The sequence below is a fragment of the Petaurus breviceps genome, unplaced genomic scaffold, assembly GCF_028583685.1.
Source record: "Petaurus breviceps papuanus isolate PSGF00001 unplaced genomic scaffold, PetGlider_PUasm1.0 318, whole genome shotgun sequence".
NCBI classification, from domain to species: Eukaryota; Metazoa; Chordata; class Mammalia; order Diprotodontia; family Petauridae; genus Petaurus; species Petaurus breviceps.
The window spans coordinates 448,785-475,390 of NW_027186078.1; the positions used below are offsets into that span (position 1 = coordinate 448,785).

General features: G+C 42.8%; 1 protein-coding gene across 13 annotated transcripts in view; it reads left to right on the forward strand.

Moving 5' to 3' along the window:
* LOC138167869 (zinc finger protein 16-like) overlaps positions 1–19,113 on the forward strand; it is a 57,929-nt gene extending 38,816 nt beyond the window's left edge. For 12 of the 13 annotated variants that reach the window (XM_069096833.1, XM_069096835.1, XM_069096838.1 and 9 more), the window contains 2 exons: positions 7,942–8,122; positions 16,650–19,113. In XM_069096833.1, coding sequence (XP_068952934.1) covers positions 7,942–8,122; positions 16,650–18,589 — 2,121 coding nt within the window. In that variant the 3' untranslated portion in view covers positions 18,590–19,113. Of the gene's footprint in view, positions 1–7,941; positions 8,123–16,052; positions 16,209–16,649 lie in introns of those variants that run through there. The other variant, XM_069096844.1, reaches the window with a different exon arrangement.
* The last annotated feature ends 7,493 nt before the right edge of the window (positions 19,114–26,606 follow it).

Below are 26,606 nucleotides of genomic sequence, written 5' to 3' on the forward strand. Positions count from 1 at the left end.
CCTCACAAGGATGCAGGTGGATGTACTGCCATCCTACTCTCTCCCTTGCACTGGTTTCTGACTATTAGAACTTGCTTACTCATGGGACGGCTAGGTGGCGCTGTGAATAGAGCACCTGCGGTGGAGTCAGGAGAACCTGCGTTCAAATTCGGCCTCAGACACTTAACACAAAACTAGCCGTGTGACCTTGGGCAAGTCACTTAACCCCAAATGCCCCTCCAAAATGCAAAAAAAAGAACTTGCCTCCCCAAAGTTATCACAACAGGATAGTCTCCTCCTTATTCTTGTGTTGGGCCTGGCTCCACCGGCAGAGGCCTTGGGCCAAAGCAGACTTAGTAATGTTTGCTTCATTCCAAAGAAATAGTTGGTCTGTCTCCAGGACAGTCAACAGATCTAGCCTCACAGTGCATTCTCTATTTCCTCTTGATTTTTCCTCCTGCCATGTCTGTTCTCCATCTCTGCTAGCAGAGGCTCCTGAACTGAGCTATGTTCCCTGTGATTATTAGGCTTTCCTAGGCATTCCAGAGGGTCCTGGGCCAGGCCTCTGAGCCAGGGCTACTGTGTGACTTCAGAGGGAACTTCTTCTCCTTTCTTACCCATCTCATTAGTGTCATAAACTTAACTGCTACAGATGGAGGTAACTGGTCCATTGTCTATCTTCTAACACCTTTGTCTATAGGTCAATGTCTGTGTCCCTTTTTGCAGTACTACTTATGTAGTATTCTAAGATTTACATCCCACATTCCTCCTAATAGCCCTTTGAGTATATATATATATATTTGATTCCATTTTACAGATGGAGACTTTGCTGTGGAGAGTTCAGTTACTCAAAAAAATCCCACTGTAGTAAGTGTCCAAGCTAGAGCTTGAACCAGTATCTCCTGACTCCAGTTTTCCTTCTACTGTACCATAATGCCTCTTGAAAGGCTTTTGCCTAATTCTTTTTTTGGGCCTCTTAGATCATGGCCACAAACCCTTACCTTCTTGGCTTTCCACAGTGTTGGCCATGCCAGTTGCTATCCCTAAATCATTTCATCCATCTGCTTTCTCAGTTTCTGCTTCTGGCTATAGAACATTTCTGGAGAATGTCCCAGAATTGTACAGACCCAGAACATGACAAATCTGAGCCATCTAACCCCAGCTGGGCCCACATTGTTGCTTGGCAGCTTTCTTATTAATCTCTTGTTAACTGCCCAGCTTATTACTCACTGAGGTTGTTCCAGACCTTGTTTCTCAATACCCCACTTCCATCTTCCCTTTGGAAACTCTCAGCAGATGGCTTTGCCTTCTACAGAGAAAGATCATAAGAGGGTATAGGATATAAACTTTCTCAGCCTTAAAATTTATCTCCCTGTACCTTCCATCTTGTCATCCTTCTCCTTTATCTTAGAAAATTGGAGGTTTAGGGGCGGCCAGGTAGCACAGTGAGTAAGAGCACTGGTCCCAGAGTTGGGAAGACCTGGGATCGAATCCCGGCTCAGACACTTAGCACCCACCCGGAAACACCTGGCCATGTAACCTTGAGCAAGTTACTTAACCCCGATTGCTTTTAAAAAAAAAAAAAAGAAAGAAAATTGGAGGCTTAGTGACACAAATAGGCCTTGGGGACTAGAATGCAGGACTGGGACTAGAGTGGCCCACTACAGCAGGTTGACCCCCATCTCTGTGTTCACTTCATCCTAGCCCTTCTCACTTCTTCTAGGACCTTGCTCCCCTTGCTCCCATCTCCATTCTCCCCTGCCTTACTTGTGGGATCTCCAGTCTCTTCTACTCTTTTTGTTAGTCTATAAACACGCACAGAGTTTTTTCCTCTTGAAAAAAATTGTAGTTTGATTAATTTTACAGCCTTTTAAAATTGCCATCATATCTTACTTTGCTCTCATTGCTAGTTTTTAATAAAAATAATGATAATGATAATGGACACTTATCTACTACTTTAAAGTCTGCAAATATTTGATTGAGGCTTAGCAAGGTTAAGTGATTTGCCCATGGTCACACATCTCATTGGTATTAGAGGGAAGATTTGAGCTCTGATCTCCCCAACTCAAAGGCTAAATAATTATTTCCTGGAGACATCCTTGACAACTACCTCTTGCAATCCCTGCCTCCTCTCTGTAGGCATTCCTGGAGCAAGAGTCCTTGACTCTTTCTGCTCTCCTTTTTCATCAGTCTGCTACAGAGAATTTCTTTTCTCAAGAATTCAACCCCAACCTTTATGTAAATGACTAATATCTACACCTCCAGCCCTCTAAACCAGGCTGTGTTAACTTTTTGTATGTCCCTTTGGAAGCCCAGTCAAGCCTGTGGACCCCTTCCCAGGATCATGTTTTGAAATAATTGAAGGAAATGCTAAATCTTGACCAGAAAATGATTCTTTTCTTATCCAAGTTCACAGACTCCCTGAAATGTGTAAACAGGCCCCTTATGGGTCTGTGGGACCCATGTTAAAACGAATGACTGTGCTAGACCTATATTTCTGCCTGCTTGATGTCTCCACCTGGAAACCCTGCCTGTACCTCAAATTCAACATGTCTAAACAAAAATTCATCATATGTGTAGTTAACAAGGCACTAAGCAAAAGTATTGTTGCCGAATCCTTTGTTGGGATCATCTTGTGTGCCCACAATTATGTCATAAGCTTCTTAAGGTACTAAAATTGTTTTGCATATTCAGCAACTTGTACTTTCATTTATTCCAAAAATAAAAGAATTTAAAATTAAATCCAATTAATAAATACATAATATTTGAGTCAGTGACAATCCTAGATTTAGTATGCAAGGTGAGATAATTTTAGAACCAAACTAAATACTATATATGATAATTTTATGTTTCTAAATTAAGGAAACCATGGAAAAGCACAGAAAAATAAATATTCCAGGGACTTTAATCTTCTCTAAAAGTCTCCTCCCCATCCTCTGGCAACTATTTTTTGTGACAGAGAAACATTTTCCTTGTGGCATCCATCTTTCTTTTTTGTTTTGTATCTTTATCTTTTCACACACACAGTCAGTAAGCATTTATTAAGCACCTACGAGCTAACCTCTTTCTAAACACTGGGAAAATAAAGAAAGACTTAAAAGATAGTCTCTGCCCTTGAGAAGTCTCGCTGGGTAAGCAATACGGTATATGCAAATGGCTACATACAGACCAGCTAAGTACAAGAGAAATTGAAGATAATCATCGGAGGAAAGGCATTAGCATTAAGGGGAGACAAGGAAAAGCTTCTTATAGATGGGACTTTGTCTAGGACTTGAAAGAAACCAGGTGGTGGATGAGGAAGAAGAGGATTATAGTCATGGAATATGTTACTGAATATTAGTCAGCACAGTCACTGAACATGGCTGGATTCTGGAGATGGGCTATCTTCCTTGAGGAACTATAAAGAGGCCAGTGTTGATGGATCCTGGAGTATGGTGGGGAGGAGGTGGAGTAAAGTGCAAGTAGAGTGGAAAAGCAGGAAGGGGCCAGGCTTTTCTGTTTGATCCTGGAGATGATAAGAAAGCCACTGGGGGGGTGATATGGTAGAAATGGTGCTTTAGGCAGCTCACTTGGACAGCTGAGTGAATAGGCTGAAATGAAGAGACACTTGGACTAAGAGATCAACTAGCAATTACTGCAATAATCCAAGCGTGAGGTGATGGGGGCCTGTATCAAGGTAGCAGCAGATGGAGGGGGTGAGAGAGAGTGAGGAGTTGAAGAGGACACTTAGGTTGAGAACCTTAGTGACTAGGTCAGGGGCGGGGAACCTTCGGCCTTGAGGCCACGTGTGGCCTTCTGTATCCTTAAGTGCAGACTGTTGACTAAATCCAAATTTTATAGAACAAATCCTTGTTCCACTTCCATATTGTGTAAAATTTGGATTCAGTCAGAAGGCTTCACTTAAGAATCTAGAAGGCCATATGTGGCCTTAAGGCCGAAGGTTCTCCACCTCTGGACTAGGATGACGGTGGTACCTTCAACAGTAACAGTGTGAGTCAGAAGGGAGGGATGTTTGGGGGTAAGTTCAGTTTTGATTGTGTTGAGTTTAAGATGTCTACAGGACATCCAGTTAGATGGTATCCAATAAGCAGTTGGAAACATGAAGCTGAAGGTTAGGAGGAAGGTTAGGGCTAGATGACCAGATCTGAGAATTATGAGCATAAAGGTGTTCGTTGAATTCATGGGAACTGATGTGTTCACCAAGTGAAAGCATATATGGGAAGAAGGGAAGAGGACCCAGGACAGAGCCCTGGTAAAAACTCACCTAGATAGAGATCCAGCAAAGACTTGGGATGGAAGAGTCAGACAGGTAGGAGGAGAATCAGGAGAGGGTGGTGGCATGGAAACCTAGAAGGGAGATATCAAGGAGAAAAGCATCATCAACAGTGTTATGGGCTACAGAGAGGTCAAGAAAGATGAGGACTAAACAAAGATTGTTAGATTTGGCAATTAAAATTATTAGACATTTTGGAGAGAGCAGTTTCAGTTGAATGATGAAGTCTGAGTCTAGACTGTGGATTTAAAAAGAGAGTGAGATGAAAGGAAGTGGAGGCAGCTGGTTGGCACAGTGGATAGAGAGTTGGGCCTGGAATCAGGAAGTCCCGAGTTGAAATCCTACTTTAGTGACTTACTATGTGACCCTGGGCAAGTCACTTAACCTCTGTTTGCCTCAGTTTCCCCAATTGTAAAATGGGGATAATGATAGCACCTACCTCCCAGGGTTCTTTTGAGGATCAAATAAGTTAATATTTATATTAAAAAAAAATTTAGCACAGTCCCTGGCACATAGAAGGTACTATATAAATGCCTATTCCCTTTCGTCCCATTCCCCACCTCTCCTGAAGGCAGCAACTATAGATACCCTTCTCAAGGAGATTAGTGGGAAAAGGGGAAGAGGCTGTGGAATGATAGCTAGCAGGGATGAATGGACCAAGGGAGGACGGGGGAGACATTGGCACATTCATAGGCTATAGGGAAGCAGCCAGAGAGAGATTGAAGATAAGCAAGAGGGTGTGGATGATGGATGGGGCTATCTGCTGGAGAAGCTGGGATAAAATGGGATCACCTGTGCAGCTGGAGGGGTTTGCCTTGGCAAGGAGAAGGACTGCCATTGTGTGAGATGGAGGTGAAGGGGGCAGGTAGGTGGTGCAGTGAATAGAGTACTGGTCCTGGAGTCAGGAGATCCTGAGTTCAAATCTGGCCTCAGACACTTAACATTTGCTGGCTGTGTGACCTCGGGCAAGTCACTTAACTCCAACTGCCCTGCCTTCCCCCCTCCAAAAAAAAAAAGATAGAGGTGAAGTCAGAGATAGTGGCAGAAGTCATCTGAGTGACATGAGGCAAAGAGGGAGCTCATGGCAACATCCTCATTCCTTCTTTTCCATGTCCAGGAAATTTCTCCTAGTTTGGGCTCTCATCACCTTATAACTAGTGTAATGGCCCCTAATGGGTATCCTAACCTAAGGCCAACCTTCCTCCTACCCACTCCCACCCCCCCCATTCATCTTGCCTTGGCTTTTAAATTAATCTTTCTAATACACAGTTCTGAGCATATGTTTCTTCTAATCTGAAAACTTCAGCAACTCCTCAATCCCTGTAATATGAAGTCTAAACTCATCCTGGTATGCACAGACTTTCAGTCTTGTTTTAGTCTCCTGGGCTGAACTTGGTCATTTTAATTTCCCACGCACACACTCTCTGTGCAGTTCTGCCTCCACACTTTTGTTCACTGTTTTTGAACAGGGTAGTTATGTAATCAGAGCTGTGTTTTAGAAAGATTAATCTGGCCGGGTGGCTTGGAAGGGAGACAGCAAAGGCAGAAAGACCAGTTAGGTAGCTATTGCAGTCATCTGGGAAAGAACTAATGACATCCTGAATTAAGGTGGTTGTATTGAGATGGTAGACTCAATAGTTGACTAGAGGAGGCAGAAGGGAGATGAGTACAGTCAAAGGTAACTCTCGGATTTCTAGCCTGGGTGACTTGAAGGGTATCAGTGCTATGAAGAGAAGTCATGTGGTCAGAAAGATAGTAGATAAGCGTTGGAAATTGTGGGGATACCCATCAATTGGGAAATGACTGACCAAGTTGTGATATATGAATATAATAGAATTTTGTTTCATAAGAAGTGATGAGTAGGCAGACTTCAGAAAAACCTGGAAAGACTTACGTGAACTGATACAGAGTGAAGTGAGCAGAACCAGGAGATCATTATATAAAGTAACAGAACATTGTGCAATGACCAACTTTGACAGACTTAGCTCTTCTCAGCAATACAATGATCCAAGACAGTTCCAAAAGACTCATGATGGAAAATGCTATCCATATCCAAAGAGAGAGCTATGGAGTCTGAATGCATATCGAAGCTTACTATTTTTACTTTTTTGTTTTTTGTTTCTTGTGGTTTTTCCCTTTTGTTATGATTCACAACATGACTAATGTGGAAATATGCTTAACATGATTGTACACATATAACCTATATCAGATTGCTTCCTGTTTTGGGGAAGCGGGGGAGAAGAGAGGGACAGAGAAAAATTTGGAACTCAAAATCTTACAAAAATTGAATGTTCAAAACTAGCTTTACTAGGGGCAGCCAGGTGGCGCAGTGAGTAAGAGCATCGGCCCTGGCGTCGGGAGACCTGGGATCGTTCCGTCCTCAGATACTCAGCACCCACACAAAAATAATAACTGGCCGTGTAACCTTGAGCAAGTTACTTAACGCCAACTGCTTTAAAAAAAAAAAAAGTAGCTTTACATGTAATTGGAAAAAATAAAAGATCTGCAGAGCACTTTGCAATATCTCATTTGATCCTCTGAACAACCCCAGAAAGTAGATAGTATTATTATCCTCATTTTATATTTGAGGAAACTGGGGGTCAGATGGATTGAGTGACTTGTCTATGATCATACCACTAATAAGTACAAGTGGTGGGTGCTATTTGAACCCTCTTTGATCCTCTTTTCACTGAACCTTCATACTTCTTTATCCAAATGACTGTTCTGGAATTTCACCAGCTGAATAAATAAATAATATAACAGAACATGTAACATAATAACTGAAGCCAAGGAAGTTCTTGTGATTAACCAGAAACGACAGGAGAGGACCACGGGCAGAACCTCAGGGAACACCTGCCCTGCAAGGGCAGGGAATGGACACAGTAGAGGAAAATGGGGAATAAGCTGGGAGATCAGTCCTGCAGAGTGGGGGTGGGGGGTTTTTGAAATCAAGTAAGAAGATAACTTCCAGAAAGTGGGAGGTGTTGGGGGGAGGGGGGGAGGTTTACCAGATGCTGCCAAGAACTGAGTCGAGTCAAGACCTTTGGATTTGGTGGTGGTGGAGGACATAGGTAACCAGAAAACAATTTCAATGGAAGGGTGGAGGTAGAAGCCAGATTGAAAGAGGCTGAGAAGGCAGTGGGTGGTAAGGCAGAGAGCCTGGATTTTTAGGCAGTTTGTCAATTAAAAGGAGGAGGGGCAATAGACCAAAGAAATAGTAGGATAAAGAAAAGGCTTGAGAAATGTCAGCATGTTTATAGATAGAAGGGAAGGAGCAAGTGAAAGAGAAAATATTGAAGAAACATGAAAGGATAATTTTAGACATGCTTTAACCCTACACCTTGAATGCTGTTCATCTCCCCACATCCTGTTTTACCATCCTGAAAACCAGCAGTCTTCTCCCTGGACCTATGTTATCATTCATCTGTCCTTCCCTCTTTTCCTAGCAATGGAGGACGTGGGACCTAGTCCTGCTTAGGATGAAGCTGGATCTGGGGCCAAAGCCACAAATCAGTTTCTGGTCCCAGTGCTATCCTGCCCTCTCTGTGCCTCATTGCTGCAGCCCTCTGGGAGTAAAGGAAAGGCTAGGTCCTGTTTTCCCTTTACTGTGTCCTGGAGGATGGATTCTGTGGTCTCTGCTCTAAGGTTGGGAGCTCCATCCTCATCTGTCATGTTCCTGCTGTCTCCAGGTCCCAGACTGTGCACAGCAACAGAGAGCCCTCGCTGAAGAAACAAAGATGGAGATGACATCCCTGGGCACAGGCCTGGAGTCACCACCTTCTCTGCCGTGCAGCAGCGACTCCTCACTGGGGACCCAGCCTGGATCTCTGCACCCTGAGTCCCTGCTTCCTTTCCATGATCTCCAACCAGGTACTCAATTCCTCTGCATCCCCACTTCCCCTGAGCTACTGTGACCAAATGAGGCTTCCATTTTCTACCTGTTTCTCTTCCCCTAGCCTCTTATTGTAAGTTGTTACTGTTTTCAATGACTCGCTATAGGTAAAAAACACTACTGGGTTCTATAAGCTATTTGCCTACTGAATGAAGTCCTACTCTTCAGGACAGATCTTCAGGGCCCTTCACCTGCCTCTCCCCACCTCACACCCCACAATTCTGGTTCTCCTGAACCCGCCCACAAGCCCAGCCAACTCCTCTATTTATGAAGCTTCAGTGGTAAAAGGCAAATTCCTCTGTTTTGACACCCACAGCCTTTGCGATCTGACTCTGATCCATCTTTCTGGATTGATTTACAATGAATGTGGCCCTGTCTGCCAGCACCGGCACTTGATTGTGCATTCCAGCCAAGCCTACTTCCTTTCTTTCCCTTCCACATTCTTGTCTCCCCTGTCTCTGAGCCTCCTCTCCACTGCTCCCAGAATTCCTCACTCCCTCCTGTGGTTCTGCTGCATTGTCACCTTTTATAAGTTGTCTTTCCTGACTCCCACAGTTGTTGGTGCTTCCCTGACCGTTCCAGAATCACATTGTGTTTAATTTGAATGTATTTACTCTTTATTTACTTCCATGTTCCCACTGCTTTTTCTCAGCAGAATGTTAGCTACCTGAGGACATGGACTTTCATTTTTTTCTTTCTACCACCAGTACCTGGCACACAGTGGGCACTTCACAAGTGTTTTGTGAGCTACCTGCATTGCTCCTTTCTGACCCCTGTGCTTACCCCTCCCTGGGCACTCTTGTTGCCATAGGCATCCCTTTGCCCACTCACTAATTTACAACCTTTTCTTTCTTTTTCTTTGCTTTTTGGAGGGGTAAGACTGGGAAATTGGGGTTAAATGACTTGCCCAAGGTCACACAGCTACAACCCTCTCTTTCAATGAATGAATAAATGAAAAAGTATTGTGTTAAGTGCTTACAATGTGCAGAGCACTATGCTGAGCATCACAAATGCAAAGAGAAAAACCAGACAGCCGCTGTTCTCAAGGAGCTCCCATTCTGATGGGGAGACACCACAGCTGCAGGTCAACTGGGAAGACTCAGTGGTTTGTTTTTGTTTTCTTTTTTTGTTTTTTGGAGGGGGGAATGCAGGGTAATTGGGGTTAAATGACTTGCCCAAGGTCACATGGCTAGGAAAGTGTTAAGTGTCTGAGGCCATATTTGAACTCAGGTCCTCCTGACTCCAGGGCCGGTGCTCTATTCAACTCAGTGTTTCTTAAGGTGCTTTTCTTCAGTCTTCTTCAAAAGTTCTTTCCTCCAAAAAATATTGCCTAATTCTACCTCCCTAACCCCAAACACTCTTTAACAAATGCAAAACTCATTTGTACCAATTGGCTTGACCACATCTGTATGTGTTTCTCAAATCTCCCAGCAGATGGTTTGTTGGGAGAGTGTTTCCAAAAAGCTGAATTCAGCTTGGCCTCTTCTGCAGCAGATGTTGGTGAAGCACCAAGTAGAAGTGAGTCATTTTCACAGCTGAGCCAGTTGTGCAGAGAGAGGCAGGTCAAGGCAGGAGATATACATATCACACACACACACAGAATTTTCTGTGCAGTTTAAACCAAGAATGGGTGAGTTTTTTAAAGGGTGCAACATAAAGGGAAAAGAACAAAGGGCCACATCAGAGATGTCGATGGGCCCCACTCTGAGAAAGAGGAAAAAAAGCCACCAAAGGAGATGAAGAAATAGGAAGAGAACCAGAAAAGTCACATTGTAAAGGCAAGAGTTCTTATCATCTGAGAACCTCAGGGTTACAAGGGATTTCAGAGCCCCATATCTGGGTAGGAATCTGTACTACAACAGCCCTGTCAACATAGTCATCCAGTCTGCTTAAAATCCTCCAGTGATAGAGAGCCTCTCACCTCCTGAGAGGCCCCTTCACACTTTTCCATGACTCGGTTGTTCCTTCAGCTGAACCAAACTGCCTCTCCACACCCTGTACCCCACTGCTCATTTTTCTTCCTGGGTGGAACAAGTAAAACAAGCCTCTTCCCCAGGACTCCCCTTCAGACACTTGAAGACAACAAGTAAGATAACTGGAAAGCATGCCATACAAGTATCTATTAAAGGGAATGAGAACTAGAACAGACTTAAGAAAAACATGGTACCATCTTTAAATATTTGCAGAAGATGTGGAAGAATGACTAGTTTTTTAGTTTTGTGTAATTTTGTTTCAATTAACAAAAATCTCTTTTCTTCCTCCTGTCATTTCTCCCACCTCCACTCCACTTTGGAAAAAAACAAAAAATATAAGCAAAACCCATGTGACAAATATGCTAATCAAGCATAACAAACATGCATAGTCAAGCAAAGCAAAGTCCCACATTGGCCACGTCCAGTATGCATGTCTGCATCTTACATCCATTGCCTCTCTCAGTAACTGGGCCCGTTTTACTTGGCCTTAGAGGACAGAACTAGAAGCAATAAGAGAAAGTAATGGAGATGCTGATTTCAGCTCAATGTAAGGAAACACTTCACAGCCACTAGAAGCATCCAAAAGTGAGCTAGGCCACATGAAGAGGTTGTATGTCCTCCTTTGGGGGGAGGTTTTTCAGTAGAGGCAGGATGACCATTTGTGAATAGTATAGGAGTTCCTAGTCCAATAACAACTGGACTAGACAGCTTCCAAGATCCCTTTCTCCTCTTAGATTTTGTGCTTTTCATCACTGTAGACAATCAGTTATTCACCAAAGACAAAATCTGGGAAGAGGGACAGTAGTAATACGCATGGCCTCAGCACACGGACATGCCAAATAAGATAGAAACTAGAGTTGTTGGCGCACGATGATAAGTACAGCTTTGTAAGTATCCCTGAGGCTTAATTTGATATAATTCTTTTTGGAATCTGGCAATAGAATGGTATCCATTATTCTAAAGAAAATGATTAAATAGATCCTGTTCCACTGAGTAGGATTGTATATCACCAAGGTCATGTTCATAAGAAGAAATCTTTGAACCATGGACTAGAAGCATGATGGTAAATATTTGGGTAAGTATTGGTGGAGGCAAGGAGCAAACCAAATGTGAAAGTCTCCTGCAGACCACCTGGCCACAAGGAGGAAATGAACAGTGAGTTCCAGAAGTATTTCACAAAGGGAGATGATAAAGTAATGATGGGGGGACTTCAACTATCTGGATATCTGCTGGAATACTGTTAAAAGAGGAGCTGCCTCTAAATTCTGGACTTGCTGTAATGAGAATTTCATTCTTTAGAAGGTGGAAGAAATGGTAAGGGGAAGTGGCCCTACCCCTGAGCAATAAGGAAAGAATGGGTTTCCAAGGTAGACCCATGATAGTGCCTTCTGGAGAAAATGACCGCTCCATCATAGATTTCATGCTAGAGAAGGAAAAGAAAGATGAGCCTAATCTACTCATACCTAAGATTTGGTGGGAGGAAAGTGGATTTCAAAGATTCCAGTGAGAGTATAGTTAGGATCCCATAGCTCAGAATTCTACAGGGAGAGCTGACTTGAGAGAATGCCATGATCTAAAGAAGCAAATCCTGATACACAAACTGTTCTGATGGGGAAGAAAAAAAAGAGCCTACAAATGAGACCAATATGGATACACAGGGAACTTGTTGACCAACTTAGATTTTTTTTTTAACTAACATAAATTTTAAAAAATATCCATATAGAAGTTGGAAGCGGTAGCTGAGAATGAACCCCAAAGAGTAGCACAGTCCTTTAAGAACTGTGTCAGGGGCACTGATGCTTAGAATAAACTACAGTTAGCAAAGAATGCTAACGCCAACAAGCAGGGCTCCTTTAGTCGAATTGGGGTCAGAGGAAGAACAAGGGGAGGACCATGTTACTTGGGATAGATGATGCAAAAAGAAGAAAAGACAGAAAAAAAATTCTCAGTTTTTCCTTTTCCTGTTTTCTCCGTTAAGAAGTATGATCTTCAAACAGGATTAAGGGATAGGGATTAGACCTGTGGTTTTATCGGTATAGCACCCTCCCAAATGAGGAAGCTCCTTCTACCAATGCAGGTTGACCCCTTCTCTGCAATTTGCAGTCTTAGAAAGTTGCCTAAAACACTGAGCTCAGTGACTTGCCCAGAATCATGTATTCAATATGTATCAAGGTAGGACTTGAACCCAAGTCTTGGCTCCAAGACAAGTGTATTAGCAAGCACCCTTGCACACCCAGGATGACCTGCTAGCACAGGTTCTTTGATCTGCTTTTCTAAAGGAAAGACAGCTTTAAAAGGTGTTAATGATCTTACTTTAATTAACAGACAGATAAGTAGAAAGAAGTGAGTATCCAAGAAAGAATCCACTAGACAAGACTCCAACTGTCTAGACAGAATAATACAACCGCTGATATACATCACTAGACTGGGAGAGCACCAGCATCTGAGTGGTTGGGGGGTGGGGCGGCTCTTAACAAAGGGCTACTCAGAGTCTCGCCCAGGGAATCAAAAGGTCCTTATCATGAGCGAGCCCCCAAACTAAAATACCAACCTCCCAGTATATATAGTTTTCAACTAATAGACTGAGAGCCAGAAGGCACCACAACCCTCCTGACTCAGTGCCTAATTAGCTTAGTACCAAAAGGTGTGAAAGCCTTCCTACACGCAAGCCTCCCTTTAAGCAAGCTTCCCTTTAGGCCAGTTCCTCCTCCAATAGGCTCTATGTGACTCAGGATGTATCACAGCTGTGAAAGCAACATGTGATTGATATGTGGTCACATAGGCCTATTAATGAATAGGGATCTTCCCATTCCATTAACATTACAACAAACTCTACAACAATATGCTGCCTAGGATAAAACTGGTTAACAAGGAATTAAAACCAAAGATGAGTGAGGAGATGGTAAGAAACACCTAGGTACCTTTAGTAGGTTCAGGTCAAAAAGCCCGGACAAATTACATTGGAGTCCTTGTTTTGCATATGTGATTGCTGTGCATTTTCAGTGAACTTTGAAAAGCCTTGGAGAGCCAGACACAGCTGAATATACCTGCAATCCCAGCTTCTGTGACTGGAGGATCTCGAGCTCAGGAATTCTGAGCTGCAGTAAGCTAATCTAGTTGGGTATCCATACTAAGTTTGGTATTAATGTGGTGAGCCACTAGGATTCTTTTTTCTTTCTTTTTTTCTTTTTGGAGGGGGAAGGCAGGGCAATTGGGGTTAGGTGACTTGCTCAAGGTCAAGTGGCTAGTAAGTGTTAAGTGTCAGAGGCCAGATTTGAATGCTCTATTCACGGCGCCACCTAGTGGCCTAGGATTTTTTTTCTTTCGAAAAAGATTCTTTGTTGGGGGCAGCTAGGTGGCAAAGTGAATAGAGCACAGGCCCTGGAGTCAAAAGGACCTGAGTTAAATCCAGCCTCAGACACTTAGCACACTCACACACACACACACACACACACACACACACAGAACTAGTCATGTGACCTTGGGCAAATCACTTAACCCCAATTGCCCCTCAAAAAAATAAAAGATTCTTTGTTATATAGGATGACTCCCTGGGAGAAACAAATGATGCAGAGGAAAATTTAGGCACCGTGAAAACAAAAATATCAATAAAAAATTTTAAAGCTAAACAGAGGAGTTTTTATTTTACCCTACAGGCAACAGTAAGCCAGTGGAGTTGAGTAGGAGGGTGGCATGGTCAAATCTACACTTAAAGAAAATGATTTGGCAGAAAATGTGGGATGGACTAGAATGGGGGAGACTTGAGACAGGGAAACCAGTTATGAGGCTGTTGCAGTAATATAGGCAAGAGGTGATGAGGGCCTGAATGAAGGTGATAGGTGTATAAAAAAGAGAAGGGTCAGAGCATGACATGTGGTGGAGGTAGAAATGGAAAGATTCAGCAATTGATTGGCTATGAGAGATGAAGGAGAGGGAAGAATCTAGGATAATGCCAAGATTACAAATTTGGGAGCCTGGAAGGATGATTTGACAGAAATAAAGAAATTTTGGAAGAGGGGTAGGTCAGGAGGGGGTGGAGTCATGATTTTGGTTTTGGACATGTTGAGTTTGAGATGTCTGTGGAATATACAGTTTGAAATGTCTAATAGGCAATTGGTGATACAAGACTGAAGCTCAGGAGAAAGACGAGCTCTGTATGTGAATGTTGAAGTCACTTGCATAGAGATGGATTGTTAAGCCCTTTGAAGGTAATGATGTCATGATGAAAGAGTATCTAGAGAAAAGAGGGTCCAGAGCAGAGCCTTGGAGGTTGAGGTGTGGTCAGACAGGTAAGATGAGAGCCAGGAGAGTAGTGTTTCAAAAACCCAGAAGGGAGAGCATATGCAAGAAGACAGGTTGAGAAAAGGGTAAGTGCAGTTAGGGAAAGGATTTCTCAAGTCTAGGGATACAGGGGTACATGAAGAAGACTGAAAAGAGCTACTGAAGGGAGGGACATGGACTGAGTGTAGGACACTGTAGGGTTAGGGACATTGACCATTTGGAAAAGGATAATAATTCTTCTGTACTAAAATCTCACTCCAGTGCCTCACTGACTATGGAGTGAACGCGACCCTGGGTCTCTGAGGGTGATGCTATTGGAGAACAAGCCCTGCATGCCCTGTGCTACCACAGAGCAGAGGTTGCAAGGCCAGTGTGATATTATGACTGGAATGCTAGAGTCAGTCAAGTAGACTTGGGTTCAAATCCTGCCTCAGATAATTCCTGTCTGTATGATCCTAGGTTAGTAACAACCTATCCGAGCCTCAATTTTCTCATCTGTAAAGATGGGAATAATAACAGCACTTGGTTCATAGTGTTGTGACGAGGCAGCTGTAGTACAGTGGATGGAGTGCTGGGGCTGGAGTCAGGAAGACCTCAGACACTTGTGATCCTGGCAAGTCACTTAACCCCTCAGCCTCAGTCTCCTCATTTGTAAATTAAGGATAATCATAGCACCTGCCTCCCAGAGTTATTGTGAGGATCAAATTAGATAACATTTGCAAACCTTAAAGCACTATATATTATGACATAATGTATGAAACATATTTTGAAAATTTAAGTACTATATAAAGATCAGCTATTCTTATCATTGCTATTAATAAAGGATTTGAGTACAGGCCTGTTGATTGACTTTGCATCTGTTGTCTGAGGGCCAGCCCATCTAACTTCAGAGAGGATCACCTATGAAAAGTCAGCCACAGCAACTCATCACATTGTCCCCAAGGCATACTATCTGCATTGGTGGTAGGAGTATTCTCATTTGTGAAACCACAGGTCCTTTAAGTATTGAAGCATTAACAATTCCTTGTGTGCATTTAGTTTTGTGGTTAAAAGTGTTTTACCTACATTATTTCTTACCATTCTCACATCAGCCCAATAAAATAGAACTTTCCATGATCTCCCAAGATCATATTAGAAAGTTAGTAAGTTGGTGAATATGATCCAAGAACCTAGGCCTTGTGACTTCAAAGTTAGCTCCTTTTCACTGATCATTCATTCACACATGTGAATGGGTTAACTGCTGGTAGATAATAGAGGCATGGAAGATGTGAGAAAATATGCATGTTGAGTGTCTCATAAAGGAGTTATTAATAAGGAAATGTAGGAGTAGGGAGCCTTTGAAGATTTAACAATGAGAGTTTAGACATAATTTGAACCCACCTCCCTGGGTCACTGGAGTCTAACTGAGCCCTCCTTCTTGGGCTCTCCTTATCAGGTTCCCTCTGCCTTTTCTGCTTAAAACTTCTTCCCTCACTCAGGTATTTCATTTACTCCTCTCTGCTACCACCAGAGCTACCTCCGCTCCTCCCCTTCCCTCATCCTCGCCAAATTCTCTTCTGCAATAGTAAATCAGAATTGTCTTAGCACGGCCAGAATAGGTAGGACTGTATGTCAAATCCATGAATCTGAAGTAATCCAGGTCTGCTCATTCTAGGGACTTCCTCCAGTAGCCCTTTTGGGCATAGGAGCCAAAGGATACATGGTGAAGCTGAGCCAGAGTGGGCCAGGATGGGGAACAAGGAAGTTTGGGGCACTGGATAAGCATTTTTTTAAGTGTATTCAGAGTATTGAAGGGAGTTTCATCTTCTAGGTAACATTTCCATTTTGTCACCTTTACTCCAACTTGTCATATTCTCTGAAGCCCTTCCCACCCACATCCCCGTCACTCCCTGTTCCCATTGTCCTCACATTTCCCAAGAATTCATGTTTCCCCCATTCCCACACCCACACATCTGTTATCCCTTTTCTTTCCATCTCCTCTTCTGTACTTCTCATGGTCTTCTGCTCACCCACCATTCCCCTCACCATTCCCATCCTATGTATTCTTCTCTGGGATCCCTCTAAACTTTGTGACCACCACCCTTTCCATCCTCTGTTCTCCATTCCCCTCATTGTTCCCTAGCCACAAGGGTGTCATTTAGACCTTTTAACACATTGATTTCCCATGGGATTGTCCTTTTCCTTCCCCACCAGTTTCCTTTCTTGCTTGATAAATAGGAGGTAATATTTCTGTTTTCATTCATTGTTTCAGATTGTGAGACCAGCACTGAGTTCAAGTTGTTGACAGTTAAAGAAGAAATTTTTGAAGAGGAGGACTCACAGGTGGTGATATTAGAAAGACTCATAGGGGATGTTCCCCAAGGACCTGAATTCGGAGAAGGGTGTGACCATGAGGAAGGGTTGGAGCAACACTGGGGGATTCCAGAAGGAGATGGGCTAATAAAATCACTTTCTCAGGAGAGGAATTTCAGACCAGTGACAATGGTCCACAAGAGTTCTCCAGGGGAGATTGACCAAGAATGTTATGAGTTTGACAGAAGCTTTAACCTGAGTTCAGACCCTGTTATGTATCAAAGAATTTCATCCGGCGAGTGGTCTCATCAGCTTGAAAACTGTGACCAAAGCTTTAAACAGAATTCCGATTTAATTAACCACCCATCCATCCATGTATCTGAAACACCATGTCAATTTAATGAATATGGGAAAATCTTCAATCAGAGCCCAACCCTTAATGAACATGTGGGAGCGCAGGCTGAGGAGAAGCGCTATGAGTGCCACGAGTGTGGGAAGTCTTTCAGGGGAAGCTCGGATCTCATTCGACATCAGAGTGTTCACACTGGAGAGAAGCCCTACGTGTGTAACGAGTGTGGGAAAGCCTTCAGCCAGAACGCAATCCTGAAAAAGCATCAGCGATCTCATGTTAGTGAGAAACCTTACGAATGTAATGAATGTGGGAAAACCTTCAGTGTACGCTCCAACCTCACACGCCATCAGATCAACCACACTGGAGAGAAGCCCTACATATGTAATGAATGTGGGAAAGCTTTCAACCAGAACTCGAGCCTTAAGAAGCATCAAAGAATTCACAACAATGAAAAACCCTATATATGCAATGAATGCGGCAAGGCCTTTAGGCGGAGTTCAAACCTTATTCAACATGAGAGAATTCATTCTGGAGAGAAGCCCTATGGATGTCATGAATGTGGGAAAGCCTTTAGGCGAAGCTCAAACCTAATCAAACATCATCGAATTCACACAGGAGAGAAGCCTTTTGAGTGCCATGAATGTGGCAAAGCCTTCAGCCAGAGTGCACACCTGAGGAAACATCAGAGAGTTCACACTGGAGAGAAACCCTATCAGTGTAATGAATGTGGGAAACCTTTCAGTCGAATCTCCAACCTCATAAAACATCATAGAGTTCATACTGGAGAGAAACCCTACAAGTGTAATGATTGTGGAAAAGCTTTCAGTCAGAGTTCAAGCCTCATCCAGCATCGGAGGATTCATACTGGAGAAAAGCCACACAAATGCAATGAGTGTGGCAAAGCCTTTAGTTACAGCTCAGTCCTTAGGAAACATCAAATAATCCACACAGGAGAGAAACCCTATGAATGTAATGTGTGTGGCAAAGCCTTCAGCCATAGCTCAGCTCTAATTCAGCATCAGGGAATCCATACCGGAGATAAACCCTATGAATGCAATGAATGTGGAAAAACCTTTGGTCGAAGCTCCAACCTCATTCTTCATCAGCGAGTTCATACAGGTGAGAAACCCTATGAATGTAATGAATGTGGTAAGACCTTCAGCCAGAGTTCAACCCTAATTCAGCATCAAAGGATTCATAATGGATTAAAGCCCCATGAATGTAATGAATGTGGCAAAGCCTTCAATCGAAGCTCAAATCTCATCCACCATCAGAAGATCCACACTGGAGAGAAACCTTATACATGTACCGAATGTGGCAAAGCCTTCAGCCAAAGCTCACACCTTATTCAGCATCAGATTATCCACACTGGAGAGAGACCATATAAATGTAATGAATGTGGGAAATCCTTCAGTCAGCGCTCAGTCCTGATCCAACACCAGAGAATTCACAGTGGAGTGAAACCCTATCAATGCAGCGACTGTGGGAAAGGCTTCACTCAGCGCTCAAAACTCCTTAAGCATCAGATAATTCATACCAGGGTGTGATCTGTTGAGTGTAATGGGCATGTAAAATACTTAATAACCAGGGAATCCAGAGTGGTTCTCTTTTCTGACTTTCCTATCTTTTTCTGTCAGTGGCACCACCGTTCCCCTCCATCATCCAGGCTCAAAACCCTGGAATTATTATTAACTTATCCCCCTCCTTTATCCCTCTAGAGCTAATTAGTCATTAAGTCCTGTTGATTCTTTCTTTGACGTGTCTCATGTCTATACCTTTATTTCTATTCTGCCACCAACCAAGCTCTTCTCTGGTGTGCAGTATTACCTCTGATGTTTTTATGTTGTGAGCAGACAACCATGCTATGTGGGCAACAGATGATGAAATGGAATATATAAAGAGCTTACTATTGTAATGAAATAAAACCTACCAAAATTTAATCTGACATATTTAATGATATACATTATTATTATTGTTATTATTATTATTCTGCATGGTAACTAGACATAAGCATTTATACATGGATGTAATTAGTATTACTTTTACTCAACTAAACCAAGTTTTTACAGTTTTCCTCTTGTTTTGTTCATTCTTTAGCATTTTTTAACATTATCAGGTTTCCCTTATAGCACATACTGCTTAATCATCATCTCACAAACATTAAAAGAAAAAGTTTGCTTTTTAATGCTGTTCACAACCAACAGGAAATCTCTTAACTCCCATCTCCACAAGGCCTGAAGTTATGACCTCTTGAGCTTGTCCATGGGCAGCATATTTAAATTCTCCTATCCTCCTATAGTCATGTTAACTCTAAATAAGAAGTTATTTTAAGGCAGCAAAGGCCCTGGAATTCCAAGTTGTAGTTAGGGAACATGGGTCATTCATGTGCCTAGTGAAGGCACAGGGCATAATGAAAATTACCTATGATTTTAAGATCCTGAATACAAGGGAGGAAGAAGATAAACCTGGATTCAGGCAAGATAGAAGTTCTTTTTCCTTTCCACTCCCACCCTTGATAACTTCCAGGAGTCATGCTAAGCCAGCCTCTAGTTCATCCTATGACTCAAGTAGAGAGTAAGATTCATGCCTTATAACTATCTTTCCTTCCCCTTTCCCACCTAAGACATCTTGATCATAACCATAACTAGGAGTTTTTTCACCTGAGGCAAAAACATTTAAATAGCAGTAATGACCTCGGGTAAAGTCACACCAAGAGCTTCATTTGCTTCCCCCTCACCCAGGAGTTGAGAGGAAGACATAGAGGCCAACCAAGGGATGGTTTCAGTAATGGAGAAGCAAGGAAGCATGCCCAAGCTTCCATCCTCTTTGTGGCCACCCTAGGTCAAATCAGTCCTTGCCTGTGGTCATTACAGTTCTGACCCTAAAAGTGCTTCAGGAGGTACATTCATTCTCAAGCCTAGTGATTGATCCTTTAAAGGAGACTGAATTTGCATTATTTCACAACTGAGAGGATAAAGATTTGGATATCCTTGGGTGAGGGAGCATTTTGATATTCACATTTTGTGTTGGGGTGGGGTGTAAAATCAGTGGCTATGGGCAGTGGGGTAAGGTTTGACGGTGGCACCTAGTCTCTGCTTCACCTCCACCAACACACAGCCACGGCAGTTTTGCCGCAGTGTAAGAAAGGTGACCTCTTGCTCTCAGGTGACAGAAAAGGCCTTGCTTTAGAAACAAGAAGTTATCAAGGGTTACATATATGGCTTACTTATAGAAGCCAAGTAGCTGCCTTGTGAGGCAGTGTCTCCTTTCACTGGGGATGTTCAAGGAGACTGGGCCTGGAGTACCACCTGGCAGCTTGGCCCCTTTGCCTTGATTGGTCTTAGTTTCCTCATCTACAAAAATATGTTTGGACCAGGCAGCCTCCAAAGTCTCATCCAGTTCTGTCATTCTATATTCTGAATTGTGGCAGTTGTAAGAGGATCATATAATGTAGCATCCCTAGCCTCTGGGTAGGGATGAGCTAATTTTTCATGCCCTTCAAAGTCTTGAATCCCTGATGCATTTTGTCTGGGGGCAAATCCTGGAGAGGAGCATTCTGGTAAACCGCTGAGATAGGGTGGAGGTGGAAAGAGCCCAAAGAATCACAATACAGCAAAAACAGGAAGTGATCCCAGGGAGGCCTGGTGCCAAAGCATCATTCCCACAGGCAAAAACTGAAGCCCTCCCACACCTCAAGGTCACACAGCTCGTAAGTAGGAGAACACAAGGCACAAGGTTAAACCCAGGCATTCTGACTCTAGGTCCAAGGCAGTTTTCATTGCACCACACCAAGCAAAAACCTTCATGTAATAAATAGCCTCTAAGAGCCCTCATGGGTAAGAGCTGCTTCCTTCATCCTTGTTCCAACCATCACTTGGTGATCAATTTAGCCATTTGGGGTCAGGATTGGGAATATTAGGTGTCAGATGAGAATGGGGCCCTAAACTGCAACCCATAATATATGTCCACATGAGTGGACAACTTACCTTCTTGTTTAATGAATAAGCTATTCAGTAGTTTGCAAAGAAATAAATGTCTTTTCTGTTGATGGCGAGGGCTGCTGTTTTGATGTTTAACTATCCATTGCTGGGATTCACATGGATCTTATACAGCTTACTTATTTCTATTCATTTGGTGCAAAAAAAAAATTCAGGTTGCTGTACAGATGTAAGGAATGCACATGTTTTTCACATTACGACAAATTCTGAGTTGGAAGGGACCTCAGATACCTTCTGGTTCAAGTAGCACCTTTTGCATGCACCCATCTTTAGATCACAGAGGACAACATTGAAGAAATCCAGGTCTGGGAAAAAAAGATAATAGGCTTGTCAAGCTAATAACGAACAAACTGGGCTTTTTTCTCATCATGGAATTAATGACGTTGGATCTGGTAGAATTCCTGCACACTTAGGAAAAAGAGATTGCTTCAGAATACATAGTAATATCAGTGAAATTTGACAGAAATTATTTTGAACACTAAATAGTGTAATAACAAATAAATAGAATTGCAGTTCTAAAAGCAGAGACTATTGCTTCTGGGCCTTTCTAGCTCCAATCAAATGAAAAAGCACAGAATGGATTTTTAAAAATAGGATTACTCAGTCTGAATAGAGTGGATACAAGATCCCCAGCCAGACCCAGAGAGGAGTGGGCGTGAGGGTGGGAGTGTCAAAGGCTCTTAGAACTTGAGCACATCTAGAAAGCTAGTGAGCTCCTGGAGAGAATAGATGTGTTTGAAGTGCTGAGAAGTAGAAGGGGAATTAGATTTGTTCTTGGCTGTAGAGGGCAGACCTAGCAATTAGGGGTTGTAGAGAGACAGATTTCAGCTTGATCCACGGGAAAAAACCTCCCCCAACTTAAAAGTTCTAGGAAAGTGAGTAAGTTGCTTCTGGGAGCATTGGGACTGCTCACTAGATAGATTGAGGAAGAGGCTAACCCTTTAGGGATGAGGGGGATATGCAATTCTTACTCAGATACAGGTTGGACTAAAAGACCTGGAGGTCCCTCTCTACACAGTGGTTCTAAAACTTGTGAAGTTTTGTTTCTTTTAATTAAAATTTGTAACAGTGGACATTCTGGGGTTTCTGGGGGGCTACTGGTCGGCTGAGCTCAGGAGTCTCTTCTTCCAAAGCCTCACCTCTTATCAGTGAAGAGCCCCCTATGGCATCCTCCCATAGCAAGATATGGTGAGGATCCACTAATAAAACCCAGACAATACTTCTGTGGTCATCAGCGACCACAACCCCTGACACTGGCTTCTCCCCGTTCTTGAAGGATTGGGAGACTGAAGAAGCCTCACCTCACCGCCTTAGACCCACTGAGACCAGAAACCAAAGAAACAGGGATACAATCTAGAACTTGGACCCCCTGCCCCCAACTCCTCTCTGGTCCTGGCACTGGTTGACTCCATGCAGGAGCTGCCTGGATTCTAGGTACTCTTTGATGGGTACAGAAGAGGGGATATAGGCCTGTCAGCCCTACATAAATCACCCCATCCTCTGATGACATTGAGACCTGAATGGGGTGTTATCCCATTGGCCAGAATATTCTCTGAAATTCTGATCCAGCGTGAGAAGGCACCATGCTTCCTTCCATTTAATTACACTGATTACTATATACAAGGATACACAAGGCCCTGTGATTGGTAACAGGGATGCAAAGATGAAAGCAAATGTCTCTTGCCCCCTTGGAGCTTAAATATAATGGGCAAGTGCGGGGGTGGGGGAACAAGGGAAGGGTGGAGTATTACACATAACACAAGTCTCATACAAGATAAATGAATCCAGAAATGGTTAAAGGGAACAGAACTGATTAAACAAACCCCAACAGTAGTCATTGGTTCAGTATCAGTTTGAAGGGAGATCTTTAGGATAATTATCCCAGGCATCTATCCTTGGCCCCTCACTGTTAAACATTTTCATCTGAGACTTGGATAAACACATATATATTATTCTTATAAAGTTTGCAGATGGAAAAAAAAACCGAGGAGAGTGGTTAACATGTCAGGATTTCCCAAAATTTCAGATGATAATGATGGGCCAAAGCTAAAAAGATAAAATTTAATAGAAATAAATAGGTTGGAAAAATTCAATGGCATATACATGAAGCATCAGTAGACAATACTTTGTCTGAAAAAAGATCTTGGAATCTTAGTGAAATGACTTAATAGGAACGGCCCCCAAAACTAAAACCAGCAGTCTGAGGCTCTGTTCAGAGACAAGACTCAGAAGAGATGATAGGCCCACTAGTCTGCCACATCTGGTCTATTGAGTTTGCTTCTGGGGGCCACATTTTACTGTATCATTCTGTTCAAATACTTTGCTCATTTCAAGCCTAGAGGACAAGATAATGGCCACGAAATGAATGAATGAAAACTTATTTATTAAGTGCTTACTATTTATAAAGCACTATGCTAAGGCCTGGGAATACAAACAGAGGCAAGATAGCACCCTCCCTCCCCCAAAGCAGTTCACCTTTTAATAGAAGAGACAATACATATTTAAAGGTTTTATCTGCAAGTCATTCAGAAGGATCCTATGGTCCTTAGTTTGCAGCAAAACAGATTAAAGCATCATCCTTAACATCATTTTCCATAGATAAAATCGTATCCATGGATATGATTGGATAAAAATCCACCCAGTGGGTAAAATCAATTTGACAATGCCAAGGACTTTGTTGCCATGAATTTGCTTTTCTGAGCCTTCAGTAACTGTGGTTACAGCACCCACCGGAGCAGTTTCTGGGCCACATCTCTAAGGGATTTGCTTCCTAGGATGATGGTTGTGAGAGCTAGTCTGGAAGCAGGACCAAGGTCTGGAGAGTGCTTCTGCTCCCAGGGCTCTGGGATTTACCTGCCTATCAGTGACAATTGGTCAGCAGTTGGTGGTGGCAATCATGAGGAAAATGGTCCCCTTTTTTGCAATGATGTCCCTTCCTCCCTGCCAAGGATGGCTGTGGGGCCAGGGCTAGAAACAGGACCAGTGGTCTGGAGGGTGCTGCTCTTCAGTTAGGGATCCTGGGCTCTCTCCATAAGGATCTCATGGAAAGTAATGGTTATGATCTGACTTGCCTGGCACAAACTGCCTTCCACATCTGCCTCAGGGTGCTCTGCTTGTTCCTGGCTTCCTGTTCAGCTTTAGACAGTTGATTTTAGACAAAGTTATAAGTTTGGTCCCAATCACTCTGAGCCCACAGTCAGGAATATTCCTGACATCCAGGCAGAGGTGGAGCTTCTAACTTTATATTTATCTATTTCTAAGTGAACTCTAGAAATAGGATTTTGTAGCTGAAGCAAAAATCAATGTACTAGAAACGTTTGGGTAAAAGAATGACAGATTATATTATGATATTGGGAGATAGACAGGTGTCAGGCAGGGAGGTTGGGGAAAGAGCTGATCTTTTCTTGGCACTTCCTCAGCCTGGATTAGAGAATCAAAAATTCTCCTCTGCATCTCCTTCCTTGCCACAGTCTACCTTTGCTTCTCAAGATTGTGCTGCAATGTCATGCTTACTCCAACCCATCAAATCCATCTCTTCTCAACTGCTTTATAACATATAGACACCCTCTTGGTGTAGCAGCAAGCACCCCAAGCGCCTCCTCAGGGTTTGCTGCCCATACAGGTTCTTGGATCTGCTTTGTTAAAGGAAAGCAACTCAAAATGGGTTAACAAGCTTACTTTAATCAGTCAGACATATATCGTTTACCTTGTTCAGGGCAAAAGGTCAGCACCCCAAACTTCAAAATATACAGGCAGAATTATCAAAACAGAAACAGATCAAGTAGACAGCTTTCCAAACTGTCCAACCATTACATCCATACCCAGTCAACATCTGGGTTTCCACATCTGGGTTTTTCAAAGCCGGGGGACTCTCAACAACGGCTTCCCAGAATTCAGATCAAATCACAGAACACTTCTGAAAGTGAGTCCCCAAAACAAAGCTACACATCAGGGCTTATATAGCCTTCTCCTGGCTCAGAGAATGTAACAACCTTATTGACTCACTGGCCAATCAAGAAGTATCTACTGAAAAACAAGCCTCCCTCCCCAGGCTTCAGGTGCATTTTAGCCTAGGGGCAGGGAAGATCTTCCAAATTTTCATTCCCATTACACTTAGGTATGGCCATGTTTCCTCAGCCTGTCAAAACACAATTCATGTGCAGTATCATTCCAGTTTGAAGGACTTTCCACTTAAGACCTGTAATTAAAATAGATAGATTGATCTATCATATAATTTATAATAATATAATTTAAGTTATATTATCATATAATTTAATTTGAATAGGGTGGGATTGGGTAAATCAATTACCCCATCCTTACATTATCAAGGATAAGCCTAATAGTGCCAAAGATGAAGAGGTTGGTGACAGGTGTTCAAATCCAATTCCATGGGAGGAAGGATTACAATATTAGGGATGTTCCATTGTAAGGAATGAAGATGAGTATTTAAAGGGCTATGATATGGAAAAGGGATTGATTATCTCTCCATTGATTATGTTGATTATACTGCTTGGACTCAGGTGAGAATGAGGACCAATTATGAACGAGTGTAGTAGAGGATGACAAAAGGAACTCCTGATCTGCCAGACAGGGGCATGTACTTTGAGTTTATTTTTTAAAATTAATTATTTATTATAAATCCACAAACAGAGAACTTTAAACAGAATTTCACATTTGATACAAATTTTTCATTTGCTTAGGGCAGCTAGGTGGCACAGTGAATAAAGTACTGGCCCTGGAGTCAGGAGGATCTGAGTTCAAATCTATCCTCAGACACTTACTAGCTATGTGACCCCAGGCAAATCACTTAACCCTGATTGCCTCAAAAAAAGGAAAGGCTTAAAAGGAAAGAAAGAGCTTATCTGGATGAGAAAACTCCCTTTACTAATGCAGGTCAGCACCTTCTCAGCAATTTATAGAAACATTTATATAGAGGAATGACAGATTAAATTATTTGAGCAGTCACCCAGCATAAGTGTGACAGAGGTCCAGAGGTGACAGAGCCCAGGTCATCCTTGCTTTGGGGCTGACTGTTATCCGCTATGCTATGCTTCCTTTCAAGGACATGTCCTTTGTTGGAATGACACAGTGATTCCTACATGGACCTTATGAGTCTCCATCACTGGTAATTGACCAGTGAGTGTCATGGGTAATGGAATCTCCCCACTGCACATGTGGAAACAGGCCTGGGCTCTTTTCAGGGAACTTCTCTTTCTGACCTCCTCATCAGTCTTTCTTCTCCTTGAGACTTCAAGGAGGTGAGAGAAGGAGGTATCTTTCTCCTCCCTGAAAGGGCAATGGTAGCTATAAGCCAGTAGCAGTAGAATACGTGTTTGCTTAGGTGAGCCTAAGATGTCACCTTTCTTCTGTCTCTGTTTCCTTTCCTGACGTGTAGGTCAGAAAACATCAACTTCAAGAAATGGGCATTTCCAGGGGCTAGCTGCCCAGTATGTTTCTTGGAGATGAGCAGTATTGCCAGGAGGATATTTAAATTCCAAATAAAGCCAAGCCCTGGCTAGCCAGGAGATCTGCACCTTTCGAGTTTCCCAGCAGATCTGCCAAAGTG